The sequence below is a fragment of the Nestor notabilis genome, unplaced genomic scaffold (assembly GCF_000696875.1).
Source record: "Nestor notabilis isolate BGI_N333 unplaced genomic scaffold, ASM69687v1 scaffold4386, whole genome shotgun sequence".
NCBI classification, from domain to species: domain Eukaryota; kingdom Metazoa; phylum Chordata; class Aves; order Psittaciformes; family Psittacidae; genus Nestor; species Nestor notabilis.
In genome coordinates, this window is record NW_009932210.1 from 23,637 (window position 1) to 42,839 (window position 19,203).

Here is a 19,203-nt window from a genome sequence, read left to right on the forward strand (position 1 = left end):
ACAGCTTGAGAGTTTATGCAAGCTTGAGAGATCAGCTGCCTTTGAAATACAGTATCTGTAGCCTGATCCCAGCACTGGAACTGGTTACCCCCACTTGTGGTTACACTGGAACACATGCTTTTGTGTGGTAACCAGCTCCTGACAAAAGTTATGTGTCATAATTTTACATGGATCTGCTAAGGAAATGAACCTGGGTTCCAGGGACTTCAGTTATAGCGTATCTCAGAGGCAAAACCTCCTCAGCAGCTTAAAATGAGCCTGTTGCAAAACTTACTCCACTCACCCAAGTGATAAGAAACTGGTTCTCCCATTTCCCGCACAATTTCAGGCAGTATATGAGGAAATGCCTGTCTGCCTCCCCATCACTGCTCATAGACCATGGGTGGCAGACAGGACAGCTGAAAGACTTCTACCTATTTATTAGTCCCTTCCTCAAAAGGATGTGTGGTGGCTGCCTTCCCTTTCCCACTCACACTATGGAGGCATCTGCTGAATATCAGCTTCTTTTCCATACACAAAAACATACAAGGTACATGTGGGATATTTCTCAGCAAGCTGAAAGGGCCACAGCTTGTTTGTAGTGCAGGAGAACAGAACCTTGCTTGTACAAGATGTATGTGACAAAACAATATTTATGGAGTTCCTGTATGTTTCAGGATATATATGATTTAAGGAGGGATTAAACTACTTAATCACACAGCCACAGCTTCAGCCATTTCAGAGCAGAAAGGGAAACTGCAAAATGCTCAGGTCATTGCTGCCCAGATGTGTTTGAAGAGACTTCCATGCTTCAGGTGCTCCAGGAACCTCACGGTGAGAACTGAAGCTGAAGGGAGACAGGAGAACGTCCCAGCTACTTGAAGAGCTGCTATTACGGAGATGGAAATCTCCAAGATTGCTTGGAGAATGGCCTGATGTGCTGCAGTGAAAACATAGGTTGGATGTAGGCTGAAGATCCAGTTTAAGGGTAATGAAACGTAAGAATAGGCTGCAGACAGATGTCAATGGTTTTCTAAGAATTACCTGGACAATGTTCATCAGGGATGGTCCAATCCCTTGTGTTCCAGGCAAGACCTGGTACAAATACAGGTGATCACAGGAGAAAGAGTTTTGGAGAACCCACCTTTCTATGAGTCTCTTTGGTGTTTCTGAGGAAGGATTTCTACTGAAATTTGTGGAGTCTGGATCAGACCCCAAATCCCAGAATTCCCTTAAAATTTAAGTTTAAGCATGTGCTTATGATCTTCGTTTAGTAGAGATGTATTAAGCAGTTTAAGACCTGGAAGGTCTTAAGGTAACTTGACATCCATGTGTGGAAGGAAGACACGAATTAGTGAGGTCCCAAGAATCCACTATGAAAATATGCACTACTGGTTTTTCTTTCTTTCTAGGGTTAAGTGTTTTGGGTGCATATTCAGTTATAAATCCCTACAACCCATCTCGCCCTAATCCAACTGTTAGTGTTCTTTCCACTGTGTTAAAATAGACTGGCCTATTTTTATTACAGTTAAAGTTTGTGATAGTTTGCAATGCACAGTCTAGTTTAAAAATATTGATATATTAGGAAGCAGAACTGTGTAATGAGTCTCTCCCCTGGTCTTCTAGGGCAGTTTGTCTGCAAGCCTTTCTGTCTGACCTAAAATGTCATGTTTCAAAGCCCTGCTTCATTATCATGGCGCCTGGTAGCTGTAGTTAAGGGTCTGTTAGCAGCCCCATTATAAATCCCTACTTCCAGGAGTTTATAATTCAGTAGTAAAAAATTGCTCTAGGCTGAAACTTGGCATATAAAGTCTCAGTGCAGGAACAATTGTGATTTCACCCTCCTTTAGTTTTGCATTTTCTTATACACATGATTCATTCAGTAGGTTTTTACTGTCCCCTTTCGGCATTTAAAAAGATTAAATGGTTGGGTTATTAATAGTTCAATACTGACTACTGTGCTAGGGCAGTCCATTGATTCACAGTGTCTGTTGACCCAGCTCTGTTTGATGGGTACAAGTGGCTGTTTCACAGACATGCTGCAAGGCTTCAGCTTAGTGGGAGCAGCCTGGTGTGGATGACAGTGACTGCTAATTGAGCTGTTGATTAAAGCGGGCTTCAGAGCCAGCCCTGTCCCAGCCTGGAAAGCGGGTGTGAGGGCACTGTGTCCTGATCCAGCATGGGCAGAAGCTGCGTGTGGCTGCAGGCAACGCTAAAGCCATGTGGCTCCTGCTCACATAATGAGTAACGGGAAAGGGCCTCAGCAGGATTTGATCTTATCACTTGATCATGTACAAAAGTATCCCTGTGAGATCTTCTGATGGGGTGTCTAATGCTACAAGGAGACTTGGTTGAAATTCTCCCATCTCCTTTAGTTTCCTTATTGGAAAGTATGGTTCAGTGGTATCAGTTACTTCCTCGTGTTTTGTGTGGTTTACAGGAAACTTTAGTATGGAAAAAACTATTTAATTTTATTATTCCTAGAAATTATAGAAACAAAATACATATTTCAGTATTATGGAAAACATTATCGTAACTTCTGGTTTTACTGGATTTTATATTTTTATAGGATATTTAACATGTTTGTAGTGTAAAGTCCGTACAACTGAAGGCGGGATAACAGAAATGTATAAATATATAATGTAGATTGCAAAGGTTAAAATGAGACTTTATAAGAATGAAATGTTTTGGTTTAAGTGATTTTTTTCTTTTTTCTTTCAAGAACTAATTTTAGACACTTTGTTCTGATCTAGGATTTGGTCACTGTTAAATCACCGTGTTTTCTGCAAATCCCCCCAAGAGCTTGCTGTGCACTGTAATTTTTACACTTGGTCCTGTGCACAGGTGTTTCCAAAATCAGATCAAGGTATATATTGACATTAGCATATGAAACAGCAATTCAGCAGCAAAATGTCTTCATTATTACAAAACTGAGTTGCCCCCTGGACTTTCTCATTTCTTTTTCACTCTTCTACCCACTTAATTTACAAAGGGAGCCCCATGAAGATCAGTTCCCTTCAGTATCTTTTATGCATTGGTATGATAGATTATAAATGATTATTGCAAAACATTTGGCCAGGTACTAAGCAGTCTGGTGTGAAGGACTGAAATGTGACAGCAGATTACCTCCCCCCTAGCAGATTTCAAAAGCCTTGCATTGGTTTATACTAGCTCAGAATTTAGCTCTATTTTCTCCTCTGCTGGATTATAACCCCCCTCCTGCATGCTCTAAACCAATTTTTCAACTTCCTCTAACTCATTTTTTTTTTTAACCCCTGAGAAGACAGACTTCCCTGGACAGGTCTGTTTCCTTTCGATTTAGTCAAGGACACCTGAGCATCTTTATAGTGCCTGCAGGCTCTCTGTAGAGTGCCTCAATTGGACCTGCAATACCAGTGCAACCCATACAGGCCAGGATAGCTTGTTCATGTGGGACTCAAGCCTCATCTGCTGCTTGTACCTTACCTTTAGGGAATATGCTACCAGCTGGGCACCACTGTTCTTCACACCAAGGTTCGATATGTTTTATTTCATAGGTTTTCTTTTCAATACCTCAGGAATAATTTTGAATCATCTCTTTCTTTGCTTAGCATGGCTCACATATTAAAGACACTCAACAGCTGGTTCTGGTGGGAGAATATCTGGATGCCCATCAATGTCACGTGGGCACATTTCGTAGACCGGGATGGACTTGTCTTTCCAAAAGCACATCAATTATATGCCACAATTCCATATGCTTTTGTATTGCTGATTATCCGGTTCTTCAGTGAAAGGTAAGGAACACAAACACAATTCTATGCTGATGGTAATCCTCATTATGCTAAAAATATTTAAAAAGTAACATATCTCTAGATCAAGGTTCTTATGTTGTTGTAAAAGAGGATTAGTTGGTAGTTTGTTAGGAAGATCTAGTACAGATAATAGGGCAGGAGAAAAATTGGGAAATATTTTCACTACTAAGAACACGTGGCTGTGATCCAACTAGAAGGAAAATATTTCTATCTAGCTTTTGTAGAACATCTGGATAACTCTAGTTACCTCCTTTCACTAGAGATACCATTAATACAAAACCATTTGGGTTTTCTTTTGCTTTTCCTCCTATGGTGGAAGGGTAAAGGTATTTGTCCTCCAAACCAAACCTCTTCTTTCGTTTGGTCCTCCACCAGAACATTTGTGTGAGGCTGATAGATCCCAGGTGTCTAGCTGCAGCAGAACTAGGCAGACTGGAGGGATCTCAAAGTTCCATGTGAACATTTTATGCACATCTAGTAATGCTGATTCCTTTTTTCCCCTCACTTTGGCACTGAAAGGATTGCTTCTGCAGCTGGAATCTTATGGGACAGGCAGAGGTTGGCTCCACAGAAGAAAGTTATGAATATATTAAGATTTGTAGTGGTTTGACTTATTTATTTGTGCCTTTTTTTCTCTAAAGAATGTGATTAGCAGGTTTCTCTAATTATTTCAGGATAGAATGAGGAAAATTGGAATGTCATAAGTTGGACAAACTTAAAACAGAAACAGATAAGATCATTCATGTTACAGATCAAAAGTAATTTGGATCATATGTTTAGAACCACTCTCAGTGTCTCCTGAGTAAATGCTTGCCCAATTGTGTCTCACTGTGCTGCTATTGGAAATGGCTTGTGTAATTAGTCCACACATCTGGCCTGCAGTGAATCTGCCCATGAATGAGGAAAACTGACCACTGCTGTGAGTAATAAGGAATCAATTGCTGGTATCAGCAGGAGTGAGGGGGGGCTATTTCAGAAAAGCCAGCCCAAGTAGACGAGCAAAGCTTTTGGTGTGCTCTGCAACACTTTGTGTTGGAAAATGGAAGGGGAAGAGAAGCTGTCGGTGTCTGGGGAAGTTGCTGCGTGCCACAAGCTAGAGGCCACGAGCCAAATCCAGCACCTTGGGCAGTGGTAGCCCCATGAAGCCATGTGCTGAGTGACTGTCTGCCTCTAGCAGGAAGTATCCCAGTAGCAATCTTTTAGCTCACATGGAGAGAGCATCTGTTCTTGTTTCACTCTCCTGTAACTGTTACTTAACTCCAATATGCCTCTGGAAAACACAAGGACACAAAAATCAGGATCTTTCCTTGAGTTTTATAGCATTTCATGATGACAAGCTTGAGTCCCTGGGTCTGGTTTTTTTTACGTAACTGCTGATATGCTGTGGTTCCCTCTTGGGATTAGCTGGAGGGAGATTCCTTTCTCTCACAGTGCACTGTCATATCCCAGGGCAGATTAATTTGCTTCAGATTTATTTTCTCCATATCCTGGCTTGAGAATACCTAAGGTCGTGTAACTGTGTTGTATTCTAAAAGTTTTTCGTGGTATGTCTTTTCAGATACATTGCTATACCTCTAGCAAAAGCCTTAGGTATAAAGAATGTAAGACGTGTGAAGCCACAGCCTAATCCTGTTTTAGAGAGTTATTTCCGGGAGTGCTCAAAACATCCATCCCAAGTAAGGATTCTCATTCTTCTAATCTAGTTTTGGTTTTGGAAAATCCCAAGTCTTACTGTTTCAATCAGCTATCAGCAGTGACATCATGGGATGAGTTCCAGCTGATTGACAGATGACTTAATTTATTTGGGTTTTTGTTGCTGTTCTGCTGACAAGGGTATATGGCATCCAAACAGAAAATATGTTTAAGATGTTTAATTTTCTGGTGTGCTGTTCTAGGTTAGACTCTTAATAATATTTCCAGTGAAGAGCAGTGTTCCATCTTTAACTCATTCTGCCTGGAGAAAACATCAGCTGACATCTGTTGTTGGAAAGTGGTATCACATTTATTGCAAGCAGTAATAGTGGATCACTGGCATGGAAGCCTTTTGATCCATTATATTGCTGCATACTTAATCCTGGCTTATGTGAGAAAAAAAAAGCAATCTTTCTATTACCTTGCTGTTTGTTCTTAAACTGGAAAATGTAATAGCCAATGTTTACCATCCCAAAAATGAGGCAACTTGATTGTTGATGGGAAACAGGTACTTCACTGGGAATGCAGCCTCAAAGTTCACTTACCTAACTACAGTTACCAAACAACTGCACACTGGTTTTGAAAATAAATACGTGCTTTCTAGTAATGAGGGATATTGAAAGGTATTAATACATGGAACCTTGCTTTCTATCCCTAATTCTGCTATTCTCTTACTGTGACTTTTGCCTGATATCATCAGGAATAGATGTATTCATGCTCACATATAAGCTCTTCTCTCTCTGGGCAAGTATCCCGATCTCTGCTTCATACCTTCCTGCTGCATGAGTACGGTTTGACAATTAATCTCTGAAAGGAAGCACAGCATTTTTATGCTCCTCAGTACATGGGAAAGATTGAAGCTCCCTTTTGGGTGTCCAGCTTGGGGACCAGCATGCCTGGGAAAGCGTGCAGAGGCCTGGCTGGTGACTGACTCCACTGTCTGTCAAAATGCAGTCAGTATTCCTGCATGGCAAGTAGACGGCTCCCCAGCCAGCAAGATGGGCTGAACACACAGGCTGTTTGCACTCCTGCTTTTCCCAGCAGCTGAGGTGCCTTTGCTCACATTCCAGAGCTTTCTCTGAGGGCAGGAGACTAACTGACCTGGACTTACCTTGGTGGAGGTGGTGCTGCCACATCCACCGTACTTGTATACCTCCCAGGAAAGAACTTCCCCAGGGATGAGTTGAACACTACCTTGTACTCCTCCAGCAGCCCCAAAGCAGGTCAGCCCACACCTTTAACACTTGGAGATGGAGGAGAGAGAGGAAGCCCACAGGCTGCTGCACGTGGGACGCTGAGCACCCAGACACTCAAGAGCCACACTGCCTTGTGCTTAGCACATGATGACATGGCTGCAGCGCAGCAGAGCTGCTTCAGCTTCTGAGCACACATAAAGCAGGACACCAGACTCTTGGACTTGGATGGCTTCGATGCATTTCCAGGCAATGCTGTAGCCCGTGTTTATTTTTAGGTGTCCAAAGGAGGCAGTCTGGATTTTGCTCAGTAGGACTAGTTGACTTGCATGTACCACAGAAGGACGTTGGATTTGAGAACAGAGCTCAGGTCACCTTAATTCCAGGCCCACGTCTCGCCTGCAGGAATCATTTAAAGTAATAATTATAAATAGGAAAGGTTGGGTTAATACATGGCACTTCCCTCTCCAGCCCAACCTCTTGCTTAGCAGTAGAAGTTGAGTGTTTGAAACTCTCAGAAGCCACCAGAAAGATAATAGCATAGTTTGTGGATCTGGACATCTCATGCCTGCTTTATTTATTCAAATTATGTCTTGAAAATTTGGGTTTCTGTGAGCATCAGTCAAAAATTAAAGCAGGAAGCCTGCGAGTAAACCCCCATAAAGAGTTAATATTAGTAATAGTTTTAAATTAAGACCTTACAACAGTGGGAAGCTGATTTGTGAACTACAAAATAAATGAAAATGACATTGGAATGCATCTTATTGCTAATGCTGTTCCATTCTTTGCAGTCAGATATTCAAGGCCTTGCCAAGAAGTGCAACTGTACTGTCCGTTTGGTGGAAAAGTGGTTCAGGAGACGGCGAAACCTGGAGATCCCAACAGTGCTTCGGAAATTCCAGGAAGCTTTGTAAGAAAAATCAATGCTCTTGATAATTATGGGGTTTACTTTAACGGGGATTCATTTCCAGAAAGCTGGGTCTGTCTGGAAAGGGGGTTGGTTTGTGCATACATGAACAAATTGAAAGGATCTAGTAGCATTTCTCCAAATGGTGTGACTTCTGAAAAGATCAGGTTAATGGTTTCTCCTGAAAAAAACCTTAAAAATACTTCACAGTTTTCTTCCTTGTGTAATAATGGACTTATTTGTAGGCTCCTGCTTCATGGTGCTTAATGAAAACATGCAGAGAATAGGGAAATGTTTTTCTGTCTGGCAGTAATCATACAGGAACAAAAATGCTTACTCCCTCTTCTTTATGTATGTACCCGTGGTGTCCTCTTGGGATGCTATTATGTGTATAGAAGGCAGTTCAAGAGCAGGAATTGTGGCATCTGAACTAAATGATAGGTGTGACAGTTTGAACATTGGGTACTGTGCAAAACATGAGCTCAAATACGCTGCTGAGAGTGGGCCATCGAGCAATTTTGAGTGATAATCATGAATATGTACGAAGTTTCAAACCCTCCTGCATATGATTGAAAAGTGGAAAAGAATCCAAGAGTCTGATTCTTCACAAATGTGTGAGAACTCCCCCATACCTAAACATTTTACTATTTAACTATTCCAGTGTTAGCCAAAATCTCATGCAAATTGCAAATCCCCAAGTGGGCATGGCTTGACTTACATAGCTCATCCCTTTTGGATACTGAAATGATGTAAAACACTGGTGTAAAACACTTTCCTGATGTCCTGTGGGTTTGCATTTTGACTAGTGTAATTCTATTGGCAAAAATTCACATAATCATCATATTTAACCTTTTAGTATGATGAGCTTAAGGCACGAGGGTTAAAAGTACAGCTGCAAAGCTCAAAGTTGAGTACTTTATCAGTATGAATCAATATGATGATGATCTGATGCTGTCCTCTGGTGGGCATAAATCCAGTTGATACGCATAGGTGTGTCTCCGCTGAAGCCTGAGTAAACTCTCCTGGTAAACTGACATCCATGGCTTATTTGTGCTGTTGTTTTGTGGATCAGTTAACTTCGTGTTATGAGTGACAATGACATTTCCTGCTTTTGCTAAAAGCCCTGACATGCTGCTGATGCATGTCTCTGGTAATACACGCTGAAGACTGAAATTCAAACTTGCTTGGCAGCTTGAGTGAGGATGAAGCAAACAGGTTCCTCTTGCGCAATTCTGTGAACCTCGCTCTGCTCTCTGTCAGTGAATTTAAATGGATGTAATTCTCCAGGCAACAAATGAGGAACAGAGTTATTCCATGCTTGTAGTCGGTGTTCTGAGCATTATGAAATCCATGAAAGCCTGCAGTCTCCAGGATCATTTTTCTGAGTCACAAGGAAAGTCTGATGAGCCACATCTAAACCATACTCAAGCTATTAGAGCTCCCAGTTAAGCAACACTGGGGTTTGGAACGCCCTTTGCATGAAACCTTCCCTGCCTTAAAAGACTTACCAGCCTTTAACTTCACCTACTAAATTCTTGTTTTGTTAGACTCGTTTCAAGAGAAAAGGTGCCTTAAGTGAAATCAGAATATCCTTTTGCATAGCTGTTGTGCAGTGCTCTCCCTGGTGGCCAGGCTCAGAGCTTAAGAGGCACTTGGGCAAAATTTGGTGAATTTGGATGAGTTTTACTTTAGGTTTTGATCACCAAATTCATAGAGAAGCTTGGCTACATGCAAAATGAGGTAGTGCTCTGGCAGTCGTGCACATTGAGTTCATCTGAAGCACTGGGTGTTTATTGCCAAGTGTGCTCAATATATATTTGTAGGGCTGGGGACTAATGGCCCAGTCTTGTTAGGTGCTCTGTGCTTTGGATCTGATTCAGAAAACCACTTACACTTTACAATCAGCACAGAATCAGTCCCGCTATATCCACTGGGCTGCTCACACCTCCCTTGCTTGGAACAAGAGGCGTGAGGGCAGAATCCACCCCTGTGTAAAGTCCGTCTCATGCCACAGTGTTGCTTTTCCTGGCATCTCTTGGTTAACTCTGAGCCAGGTATTACTTGTGGGTTCCACTCTCCCCTTCCATTTGCTCTCCTGATTTCCACGATCTACCCTTGAGTTTTTCTGTCTGTGTAGTGGGTGTTCTGAAGGGTTATTTTCAAACCACCTGAGGAAAGATGCTTTAAAGTTGAAAAGGAAACCAGTTATTTATTACCAGTGTATCAAGTGGCAATTTTAGAATTGTTTTCTTCACTTCCTCCACGGGCGTGAGAAGCATGATCATGTCTAGCCTCCTCCATTCTGTGTCCTCATCTTTTGTTTGTTTGTTTGTTTTTCTTGTAAAATGCTGGCTCAGTCTTTAAACATCTCATTCTTCCACCTGAGATATCAGCTCCCAGGTAATGAAGGGCTCAGAGAGGAGGGACTGCTCTTACCAGGCAGGTTCTCACTGTCATCGCTCATATGGCACTGCATTAATGTTTGCCAAAGACCACAATTTCTATACATCTCAATCCATTCCTACAGTGTTCTTGAGGTATTCTCTCCTTTTTCAGCCAGTTTAGGTTTTCTGGGAGGCTCTTTGCTGCTTTCCTATAGGATATCTCTTGTTCTGTGAAACATTCTCACTGGGTTTGGGGCCTTTGACCACAACCTTTCTTAGCTTGTGAGGTCCCACGGTGATGTCCTACTGGTCTTGAAGAGCGGCTCTGGGAAAGATTAGGCTTATTCCTGCCAGGGGGAAGAGAGGAAAGGAAGAAGTTTTCCATCACCTGTAGAGGTGGGAGTGGGAACGCTCCGGCTGAGTCTCCAGCCGCACCCAGTCCTGGGGACAATGCCTCCCACACAGGCTCCAGGGTCATTACAACACCGATTGTGGCTCCACATCACAGCATCCTGCTCTGACATATATAAGCAACAACATTGCTCACTAAGATACACAAGAACTTTTTTCCCTTTGGCTTACCAGATCTGTGGTGAAAACCTGAAGGTTTTACCCGCCTCGATTCATATCCATTTAAGCCACAAAGAGCTCAAATCAGGCTAAATGCTGGCAAAGCTACTCAAAGATTGGGGTTTATAGTTTATTCAGACCTCTGTAATAAGACATAAACTCATCCTGTAGCTGTTGAAGTTTCATAGGGCTCCCCTGTTTTCAGCAACTGGTGTTAAGAGAGATCAAAAGACATTAACCCAGCAACTGAAGGCAGTCACTGTTGGGGCTCACAGTGTTCACAGTGCTGGATCAGATTGGAAAGTATGTGCCACGTTGCTGAAAGGCCTTCCAGAGCCAGGGAACTGTGAGATGTTGTTCTTGGTGTGGATATTCTAGAAGGATTGATAGAGTGGGAAAGGTTGGTGTTATCAAACCTTAGTTTTTTAGGGAATATATTACATTTGCTGTGGCTGTTCTCTTGATCAGCTCATGTCTGGCTGGAAAATTACTGCTGTGATCACAATCAAGAGATCTGTATCTTGGTAACATAAAATAATTTACTACCTTAGCAATTAGTCAAAGCTTAATAGTTAATACTAATAGTTATTAATAGCTAATAATAATTTAATAGTTAAATATTAATAATTCAGATGCATTTAAAATTTATAAACCCTTAAGGTAGAGTGTGAGGGCACATTCGTGTGAAGATTGTCTGTGATATACAATGATTTGCAGTAACTCTGGCTCAGGACAGCTTTACAAAACATAATCATTCTTTGTTCTTTTTCATTTTGATTTTGCAGCTGGCGATTTTCATTCTATCTCACATCCTCCATTGCTGGATTTATATTTCTCTATGATGTAAGTTAATAATTTTAAGGATTGGTATTCTTATAATTTCAACAAAATAAGGACTGGTTTCTAGACCTTCTGGAAGCCCACTGAATGACTCACTTGTTTTGGTGGCTCTTTGGGTTCAGCTCTTTGCTGTATGTAATCTAGATGCAATATGCACTGAGGTTTTACTGAATTCTTCAATTATCTTTTGAGCTTGTATGATAAAATACTTTATGAGTAATCAGTATTTTTAAGGCAAGTTTTAAGAAGTCCCACAGATGGTTTTACAACATGCCTTGTTAACACCTACAAATGCATCACATGGCCATGTTTTTCTCAAAGGAGGCCATAAACCTTTCTTGGCAGCACTATTGGGGGTCACAACAATGGTGTATTTCATGGCTATTTATTGAGGTGTTGCTGCTGAGTCAGAAGTTGGGAATAACAGAGAGAGTGCTGCTTATAACTATGTGAGCACTGCCTGGGGTGTCATTAATGCTTCTCCCAAGCAGCGGAACAGTTCTCAGCGTGTCTGCATTCATCTGGCTCTTCTCCCTAAACACTATTTATCATCATGGTGTGTGTGGCTGGTAAACACAGCAAAATCTAATCACTGTGGCAACATATCTTGAGTAATTGCAGTAATAAAACACACACCCACTGCTTCGGATGATGAAATGATGAACTGGAGTGTTTCAGGTGTCCTGAAAAGAAGCCAAAAGCTGGGATCAATAGAAGAAATCCAAGATGTAAGATGCCTTTAGAAATTGGTGGGGAACAGTTATCAAGACTGTAGGTTCTTTGCCTACTCCGCTTAGAGAAATACTAGGTATTAATATTTTGAGTTAAAACAAGTTAATGTGGCTCAGCTGATCAGTGTCTGTCTCATCTGTCTTCCCCAGAAGCCGTGGTTTTACGACATCTGGCAGACGTGGGTTGGCTACCCATTTCAGGTGAGGTTTTTGGCAGGTGAGGCCATTGGCCTCGAGGCATTCCAGGTTATTTCCCCATTGGAAGGGGTAATCTGCAGAAGTGCTTCTCCCTCCCAGCAGGCACCACCTCAAGAGGTGCGGCACCAAAACCCTTTGCCCTTCTTTGGTACCTCCTGCTGACTGCTGCAGGACTTGTGTGATGTGCCTGTGCTGCAGCTGAGCCCTCCAGCCAGACCTCTGTAGTTTCCTCCCACCCCAGGTTACCCATTGCGTGCAGTAGATGCTTTCTGTGTTGCTGGTTTTGGTGCAGAAACCCCAAAGCTACCACCAGGCTTGACAATGCTTTGAGGCACTGCAAGAAGCATCATGCAGAGGGTTATGCCAAGCAGCCCAAGTGCTGTGTGTCTGCCGGGCCCTCTTGCTCAGTGGTGCAGATGGAAAAAATTGGCCTAACATGAAGCCCTGCTCTGGGCATCTCTGCTCAATGCTCTGGTTGTTCCCAAGGGTCAGGAGGCTTTTGTTTCTTCCTAAAATATTTTGCTAACAGTCCCATTAACAGATGATTCCAAGCGAACTGCCTTCTTGCCCATCTGCCAGAGGGCCTTATTGTCCCCCACTCTTATTTTTATAAATCTGTGATCCATCACACTGCCTCCTTATTCCTGTCCTAGGCAGGGGCCAAGAACAAAAAGAATCCTGACTCCCAGTTTTCCAGCTTCTCCTACTCATGGGACCTGATAACCAAGCCTACTTCCTGCCACCTGGGGAACGTACTGAACCAAGGGAACAGCCAAGCTCAGCATCTAGGCCTAAGCAGATGCCTGGGATTTTAGCATAAATAGCTGACACTTTAGTCATGGGCTGTGTGAATGTTTAATATGTTAATTGTTCACAAAAATCCAGGGCTTGGTTTACTTGCAGTTGTTTGTAATTAAATGCAGAAGCACTCTGCATGTAGTTCTCTTGACAAACACACACAAAAGCATGCTGAAATTCAGAGGGGGGGAGGAGCTGCAGAAATTGAGAGTTTGGTCTGAGTAAAGGTTAAAATATTTGGCTCCCAGAACATCATTCTTAATGAAGCCCAGAACAGGGATTTAGTTTAGTTTAATTTCTTAAGCAAGACTCAGCAGAGGAGGAAAAGAAGTGAGGAAAGGAAAACCAAAGTGATTTCACTTGGCATTTGCTTTCTGCTATTCTCAGTTAACTGTGATTTTCTCCATTACAGACCCTGCTGCCATCTCAATATTGGTACTACATGGCTGAGATTAGTTTTTACTGGTCTCTCTTATTTACGCTGGGGATTGACAACAGAAGGAAGGCAAGTGGTCATGCTTGTTTGTAGCTAGAACCTCTGTTTATGTGAAGGGGAGAAAAGCTTTTGTAAGGAAGAGCACTGTCCTGACACCGGATTTGGTGCAGCCACATGAGGGCAGCATCAGTCTGTCCCTGGCACACCTGCACGCATCCAAGCTCTCCTACCAGTGCACCTCTGCACACGTCCTGCCTGTCACTTAGTGCTCAACGCAGACCCTCGGGGGCTGCGCTGAACTTGCTTGGCTTTACCTTTGTGGGTTTCTCTCCTTCCCAGGACTTTCTGGCTCATGTCGTTCATCACTTGGCAGCCATTGGGTTGATGAGTGGCTCTTGGTGCGCTAATTACGTGCGTCTGGGGACACTGGTGATGTTTGTGCACGATACTGCGGATTTCTGGCTTGAGGTAACCCAGCTCTCCATCTCTTTTTTTGTCTTGGGTGTTTTGATTGGTGGGATTTTGGTTGTTGCCCAGGCTACATTCAGTGACATTTTTATCTTTCTGCCACAAGTTTCATACAGTCCCTTCCTGTCCCCACAAAGACACAGCTTCACAGGTTCATAAATTGTGAGAGAAAAAAGAACTTCTGGGTAATTCAAGCTGATACTCTGTTAAAGAATCCATTGTGAGAAAAGAGCACAAGAGACGTTCTGCAATGCAGAATGGGGACTGGAAATACAGCTGCCTCCCTGGATTATTCTTGCTTTGCTGTTAAAATTAGACTAAGTTGGCTAGCCTGTGAACAGCTTGTCATGATACCAGTTCTCAAGCAAATTTAGCAGCCAAAATTTTGGCTAATTCTCCAAGCTGGCTTAATTTTGTCAGCATTTACACCTTTGTGTTGACCCAAGAGGTACACCTACATTAGACTTCTGGCTGGAGACACTTAAGCTGTCCCTGAACAAGGTACCACAGGTATCTACTGGCAAAAGAAACATTTCTTCCCCTGGACTGAAAGGAGAAAGTCCCTTCCATGAACTAAATATCAGTGGTTAGAAATGTTAAAGACTCAGAAGTGTCCTGTTCTGCACACAGCACTGCAGTCATAGAGACTTGCTGCTGGGTTTCTTAGAAGACAAATGCCCACTGTTTCCTTCAACAGAGTTATCCTGACTTTATAACACCAAGACTGAGAGCATAGCTTCATCACCTCTTGTGATGGCAATGCCAGTGTAAACAGCCCTTGTAGGCTGTTTTCCATCACTGTGCAGTTCTGCTGCTGATACTCTGTCTGTAGTACTGAAACAACTAATTGTGGGGTCATGCAGTTGGGATTGGTCCAGATTAAACACGTGCATACAGGGTGTTTTGCTGGATTACTTTTAATCCTGAGATGCTCTGTGGTCCAGTTAACTGTATGACCTTACAAACAGTTGAGCTGACAACTGGTAGGACAGCATTCGGATGGAAACTGAAGTTGGGTACCAGAATAACTTAATTCAGCCCTGCCACTCAAACAAAAACGTCCCTCAAACTGCTGTTTGGAACCTAGGCTTGGCACCCAAAGCTTTGCTCGCACTGGATAGCATCTGTTTTGTTCAACAGTGCCCAGAGTGATTCCTGAATGAAGCACAGAGAGCTGTACAGTTCCGCTAGGGGATAAGCAGCAACTATAATCCTTATTAGCAGTATAGAGACCAACAGGAGGATCTCCAGCTCTCACTAAGGAGAAAACAGAAGCTGAATTAGGTGCAGAGAAGGGTCAGTAACATGCACACACCAGCATGCCTGTGTAAGGGGTCACCGCTGCTCCTGAGCCTGCAGATGTGGCCAGCAGCTTCTCTTTGATTCAGCCTATTTTGAATCTGGTACAAGAATGAGAGATCACCTCTGTTTTCAAGAGCACTTCTGTATTCTGATCCAAGAGTGATTCTTTAGGCCTTTGATACAGAGTCCTCTCCTTCAAGATGAAAGGAGAAATATAAACAAGGAATCTGTTTTGATACTGCTTTATTAGGTATCAGTAAAATGATTGCCTTACATGTCAAATGGGGAGGACATCTTCTTCCTGCTTAGGTGGAAGATGAGTCTTTGTTTATGAAAATGCAGAAAGGAACTTATTTCAGAGACTATTTGTAATACATTTGATGGTTTTCATTCAATGCAGGCAGCCAAAATGTTTAATTACGCTCATTGGGAGAAAACCTGCAATATGCTCTTTATCATCTTTTCTATTGCATTCTTCATCACAAGAATCATCCTGTTCCCCTTCTGGTAAGCAATATTTGATGTATTCACAGGCTTTTATTTCATTCCCATTCCCATTGGGAGGTTAGTATTGGTTGTGACAGGAAAAGGAAAGGAGTGGATTGTACTTTCGAGAGCAGAAGCAGAACTTAAGCTCAGTAAAAATAACTTCTTAAATGAGCTTCTTGAAAATAGCTAACCTAACTAAAGGCTTTTATGTATTATTTCACTTATTTTTGTGAATTGTAATTAAATGCGATGAGCTCCTGCATTTTCAAGAGGATTGAGCTACTTAACTAGGAGAAATAGTTTTTCCCTTTCATTCTGTCCCTCCTGCTGTAGCTGCAGAGGCAGAGAACAGTGTAATTCCTACATGATTATAGTTAATTATTTTGTAGAGCCTCCCCTTTGCTACCTAGTTTTGGGTACTGCCACTCGCTCACGTGAAAGTTAAGGTGAACCAATTAATCTATGAAGTCCACACAAGTAAATCATAGCTTGCTAAACACTTGCATGGCTTTGGAGTACTATTATTTAATCTGCTTTGGAGTATCCACATGGGTGCTTAGTGTGCTTAATGCTTAACATGTTTAGCATCTAAAAACTATTTAATGTGTTTCACATTCATGGTTTCCTTGACTTGCTCTAGTTTGCATTCATGCCTCTCCCCCTGTGTGGACAAACCCTTAGAGACTCAAGCTGGTTAAATTAATACTTCTGAACACTGATCAACACAAGGATTTAATTTCCTGTAGTATTTTCTTTCAGAAATGCTGATGCCTTTTACTTTATTGTTATTTTTTTATTAACTATACAAGTGATCTCCAATCATTTTGCTTCACTGAGTTTCTTTTCTTGAGTTCTTGAGCTTGGAAGCAAAACATCATGAGATTAAAGGCACTCAAAAAGCCCCAAACAATGTAGAAGTAGTGAAGTCTGAAGATGGACAAAACATATGTTAATTAACAAAAAGCCCTGTTGTAAAGCCTGGAGGATTTTCTCTGGAGTGTGGATTACAGATTAGAAAGAATTTGTATTAAAAAAGAAGGCATAGGAAAGCTCTCAGCTGCACAGTATCTAGACCACACAGAGATCAAGAGTTGGAAAAATAGGATTGTTTTCTAACCTTGTTTAGAATAGTTTCGTGCAAGACTCCGATTTCTCATGCTCTGAAGTCTGTATTTCAATAGAGATGCATAATGTAGTTACGACGGGGCTTGTCAATGAATGTCATCTTTACAGAGCTTTTTAATATTTGTGGAAATAATTAGTCAGTTTGGAATGTGAAGTTATAAATAGCTGCAAATAGCACAGAGATGAAATCTTTCACCAGAACTGACCTTTGTTTTTCAGGATTCTCCGTGCCACGTTGTATCAGCCTACGTTCTACTCCACGACTCCTGTCATAGCATATTTCCTGTTCAATGGGCAGCTATTGATCCTCCAAGGCTTGCATTTATACTGGGGTTACTTAATTTTCAAGATTTTGAAAAGGTTCATTTTCTTAAAGGTAAGCAATTTACTTCTGCAGAAAGAAGTGTGAAGCATCAAACAGATGTTAATACCTCCAGGACATTTACTTGGAATTTCTTATTGTTTTCCTGAGCTTTCATGCCAGCGTTTTTGATAGGGATCTGCAAGGATATAGAGCTGTTCAAATGTGCTTTCTAACTCCCTTTGTCACACCTGAATCATGGATCAGAATACAAAAAGATCAGCTAAAATTGGGTTTTGCTTGTATCTGATGTTTGGTCTGACTGTAAATGAGAAATGAGCTCTCTCAAAACCTGAAGCCCTGAGATGGTGCAGAACTCTCTTGAAGTTCTTGTGTTCTCAGTGAAAGCAGTCTGTTCTCACTGGACTTTGTAGGATCATACCAAAAGAGGAGAGACTTAAGCATCGACAGGTATATTTTGCTAGTTAAGGGGGAAACCTAAGTTGTGCTATTGAAAAATGGTATTTCTTTAGAGGATCAAGATGCAAAACCTTAATTGAGCCAACTCTACCCTTTTATCTGAGACAGTTAATGCTGTGAAGCATCTTAAGGAAATAGAAATGTTCCTTCCTACACGCATTTAATTGTTGCTTGACTGATGACAGAAACCATCCTGTAATTATTGGATTCCTTCAAATCTGATGGAAATAGACAGCTGGATATCATAGGGAGCCCCAATGTCTACCCTAGAAGAAAACTGCAGTTACAAACTCAACCCCTGTTAGACAGCAAACAGCTGTGCATAAGGGACAAATCTGTAGAATAAATGGTTTGCGTTTTTCTGCTCCTAAAACACGCTTCTGTGTTCCCTTAGCCACCGAGAAGCTTGTATTTCGTGTGTGTGACTTACCTCTGTTAGATTAATTACAAAGTTATTTCTGGCCTGCTTTATTAAGTGTTAAAGTGTTTTACTTCTCATTTTCTACTTTCTGGCCTTCTCTCTGTGCTGTTCTCACACAACTCTCCTGGTGAAATCAAGAGGGACATCCCTCTGCCTTGCAGCAGAGGAAGAGAAAGGCTTTCCCATAACTCTCCATCCACTTAGTTGAGGTTATGAGAGTACAACGCAAGAAGGTCTTCAGATCCAGTGGGGAAGAAGACGTTACTTGACCAGCTATATAAGGCCATTCTGCCCTGCCTGCTTAGATGCCTTTGTAAGGGGCAGAAATGTTTTATTTTGAGATAAGAACTTTTTTGTATTAGTCATTGCTAAAAAATGGGCAAGCACCGAGCCTGCATCCCTACCATGGATTTTTGATTCCTTATAGAGCGCTGGGAGAAGACTGTTTCCAAATAACATTTTACAGTGGCAGCAGCAGCAGCCCTAGCCCTTTTCAGTCCCTATGACTTCAGCTGACTTGCATGTGCAGCCTGTTTTCCATAGCGGTGGCAAATTTGGCTGTGAAAGCAGCCAGTGCCTCCAAAGCTGTAAAGGCAACGTTGCAAAGAATGGTGTTTGCAAGGCGGCGTTTTTATACCAACATATTTGTTATAGACATACTCCACACAAAGAGCTGTTGCTATTTTAGTGAAATACCAGTAAACCATCATCCTCATACTATAGAAAGGTTTTGTTTCTCTGCCCAAGACTTTTAAAGTTTTCATTCAGAAAACAGGCAGTTTTGGACATTTTTCTTGAAGCAACAGTTAGCTACTTCAGATGGAAAAATGAAGTCATGATGTAACTGGGAATAGGGAGTGATGTTGCTGTTGAGCTGAAGGAAGCTCTGAGAATAGCAAGGGTGTAAGGAATGTTCTCAGTGCCCTCTGTGCCTTGAACCAGTCTGGGTTGATGGGGTCACCACTGAAAATGACTGTAGTACAGCAGAAAACAGCTCTTAACATCCGTCCAGGGGCAGGTGTCTCCCCCAGTTGCATCCTTCTGGACCATGTCATTGCACTGTCTGAAAGTCAGTGGTCTTGAATGTATTTATTCTCA

The 19,203-nt window shown here is 42.0% G+C and overlaps 1 protein-coding gene across 1 annotated transcript in view; it reads left to right on the forward strand.

Annotated features, from left to right (window-relative positions):
• CERS3 (ceramide synthase 3) overlaps window positions 1-19,203 on the forward strand; it is a 37,253-nt gene that overhangs the window by 4,217 nt on the left and 13,833 nt on the right. Inside the window, 9 exon segments of the mRNA XM_010016250.1 lie at window positions 3,570-3,752; window positions 5,329-5,446; window positions 7,447-7,565; window positions 11,302-11,359; window positions 12,238-12,288; window positions 13,496-13,588; window positions 13,859-13,987; window positions 15,690-15,796; window positions 17,123-17,279. Coding sequence (XP_010014552.1) covers window positions 3,570-3,752; window positions 5,329-5,446; window positions 7,447-7,565; window positions 11,302-11,359; window positions 12,238-12,288; window positions 13,496-13,588; window positions 13,859-13,987; window positions 15,690-15,796; window positions 17,123-17,279 — 1,015 coding nt within the window.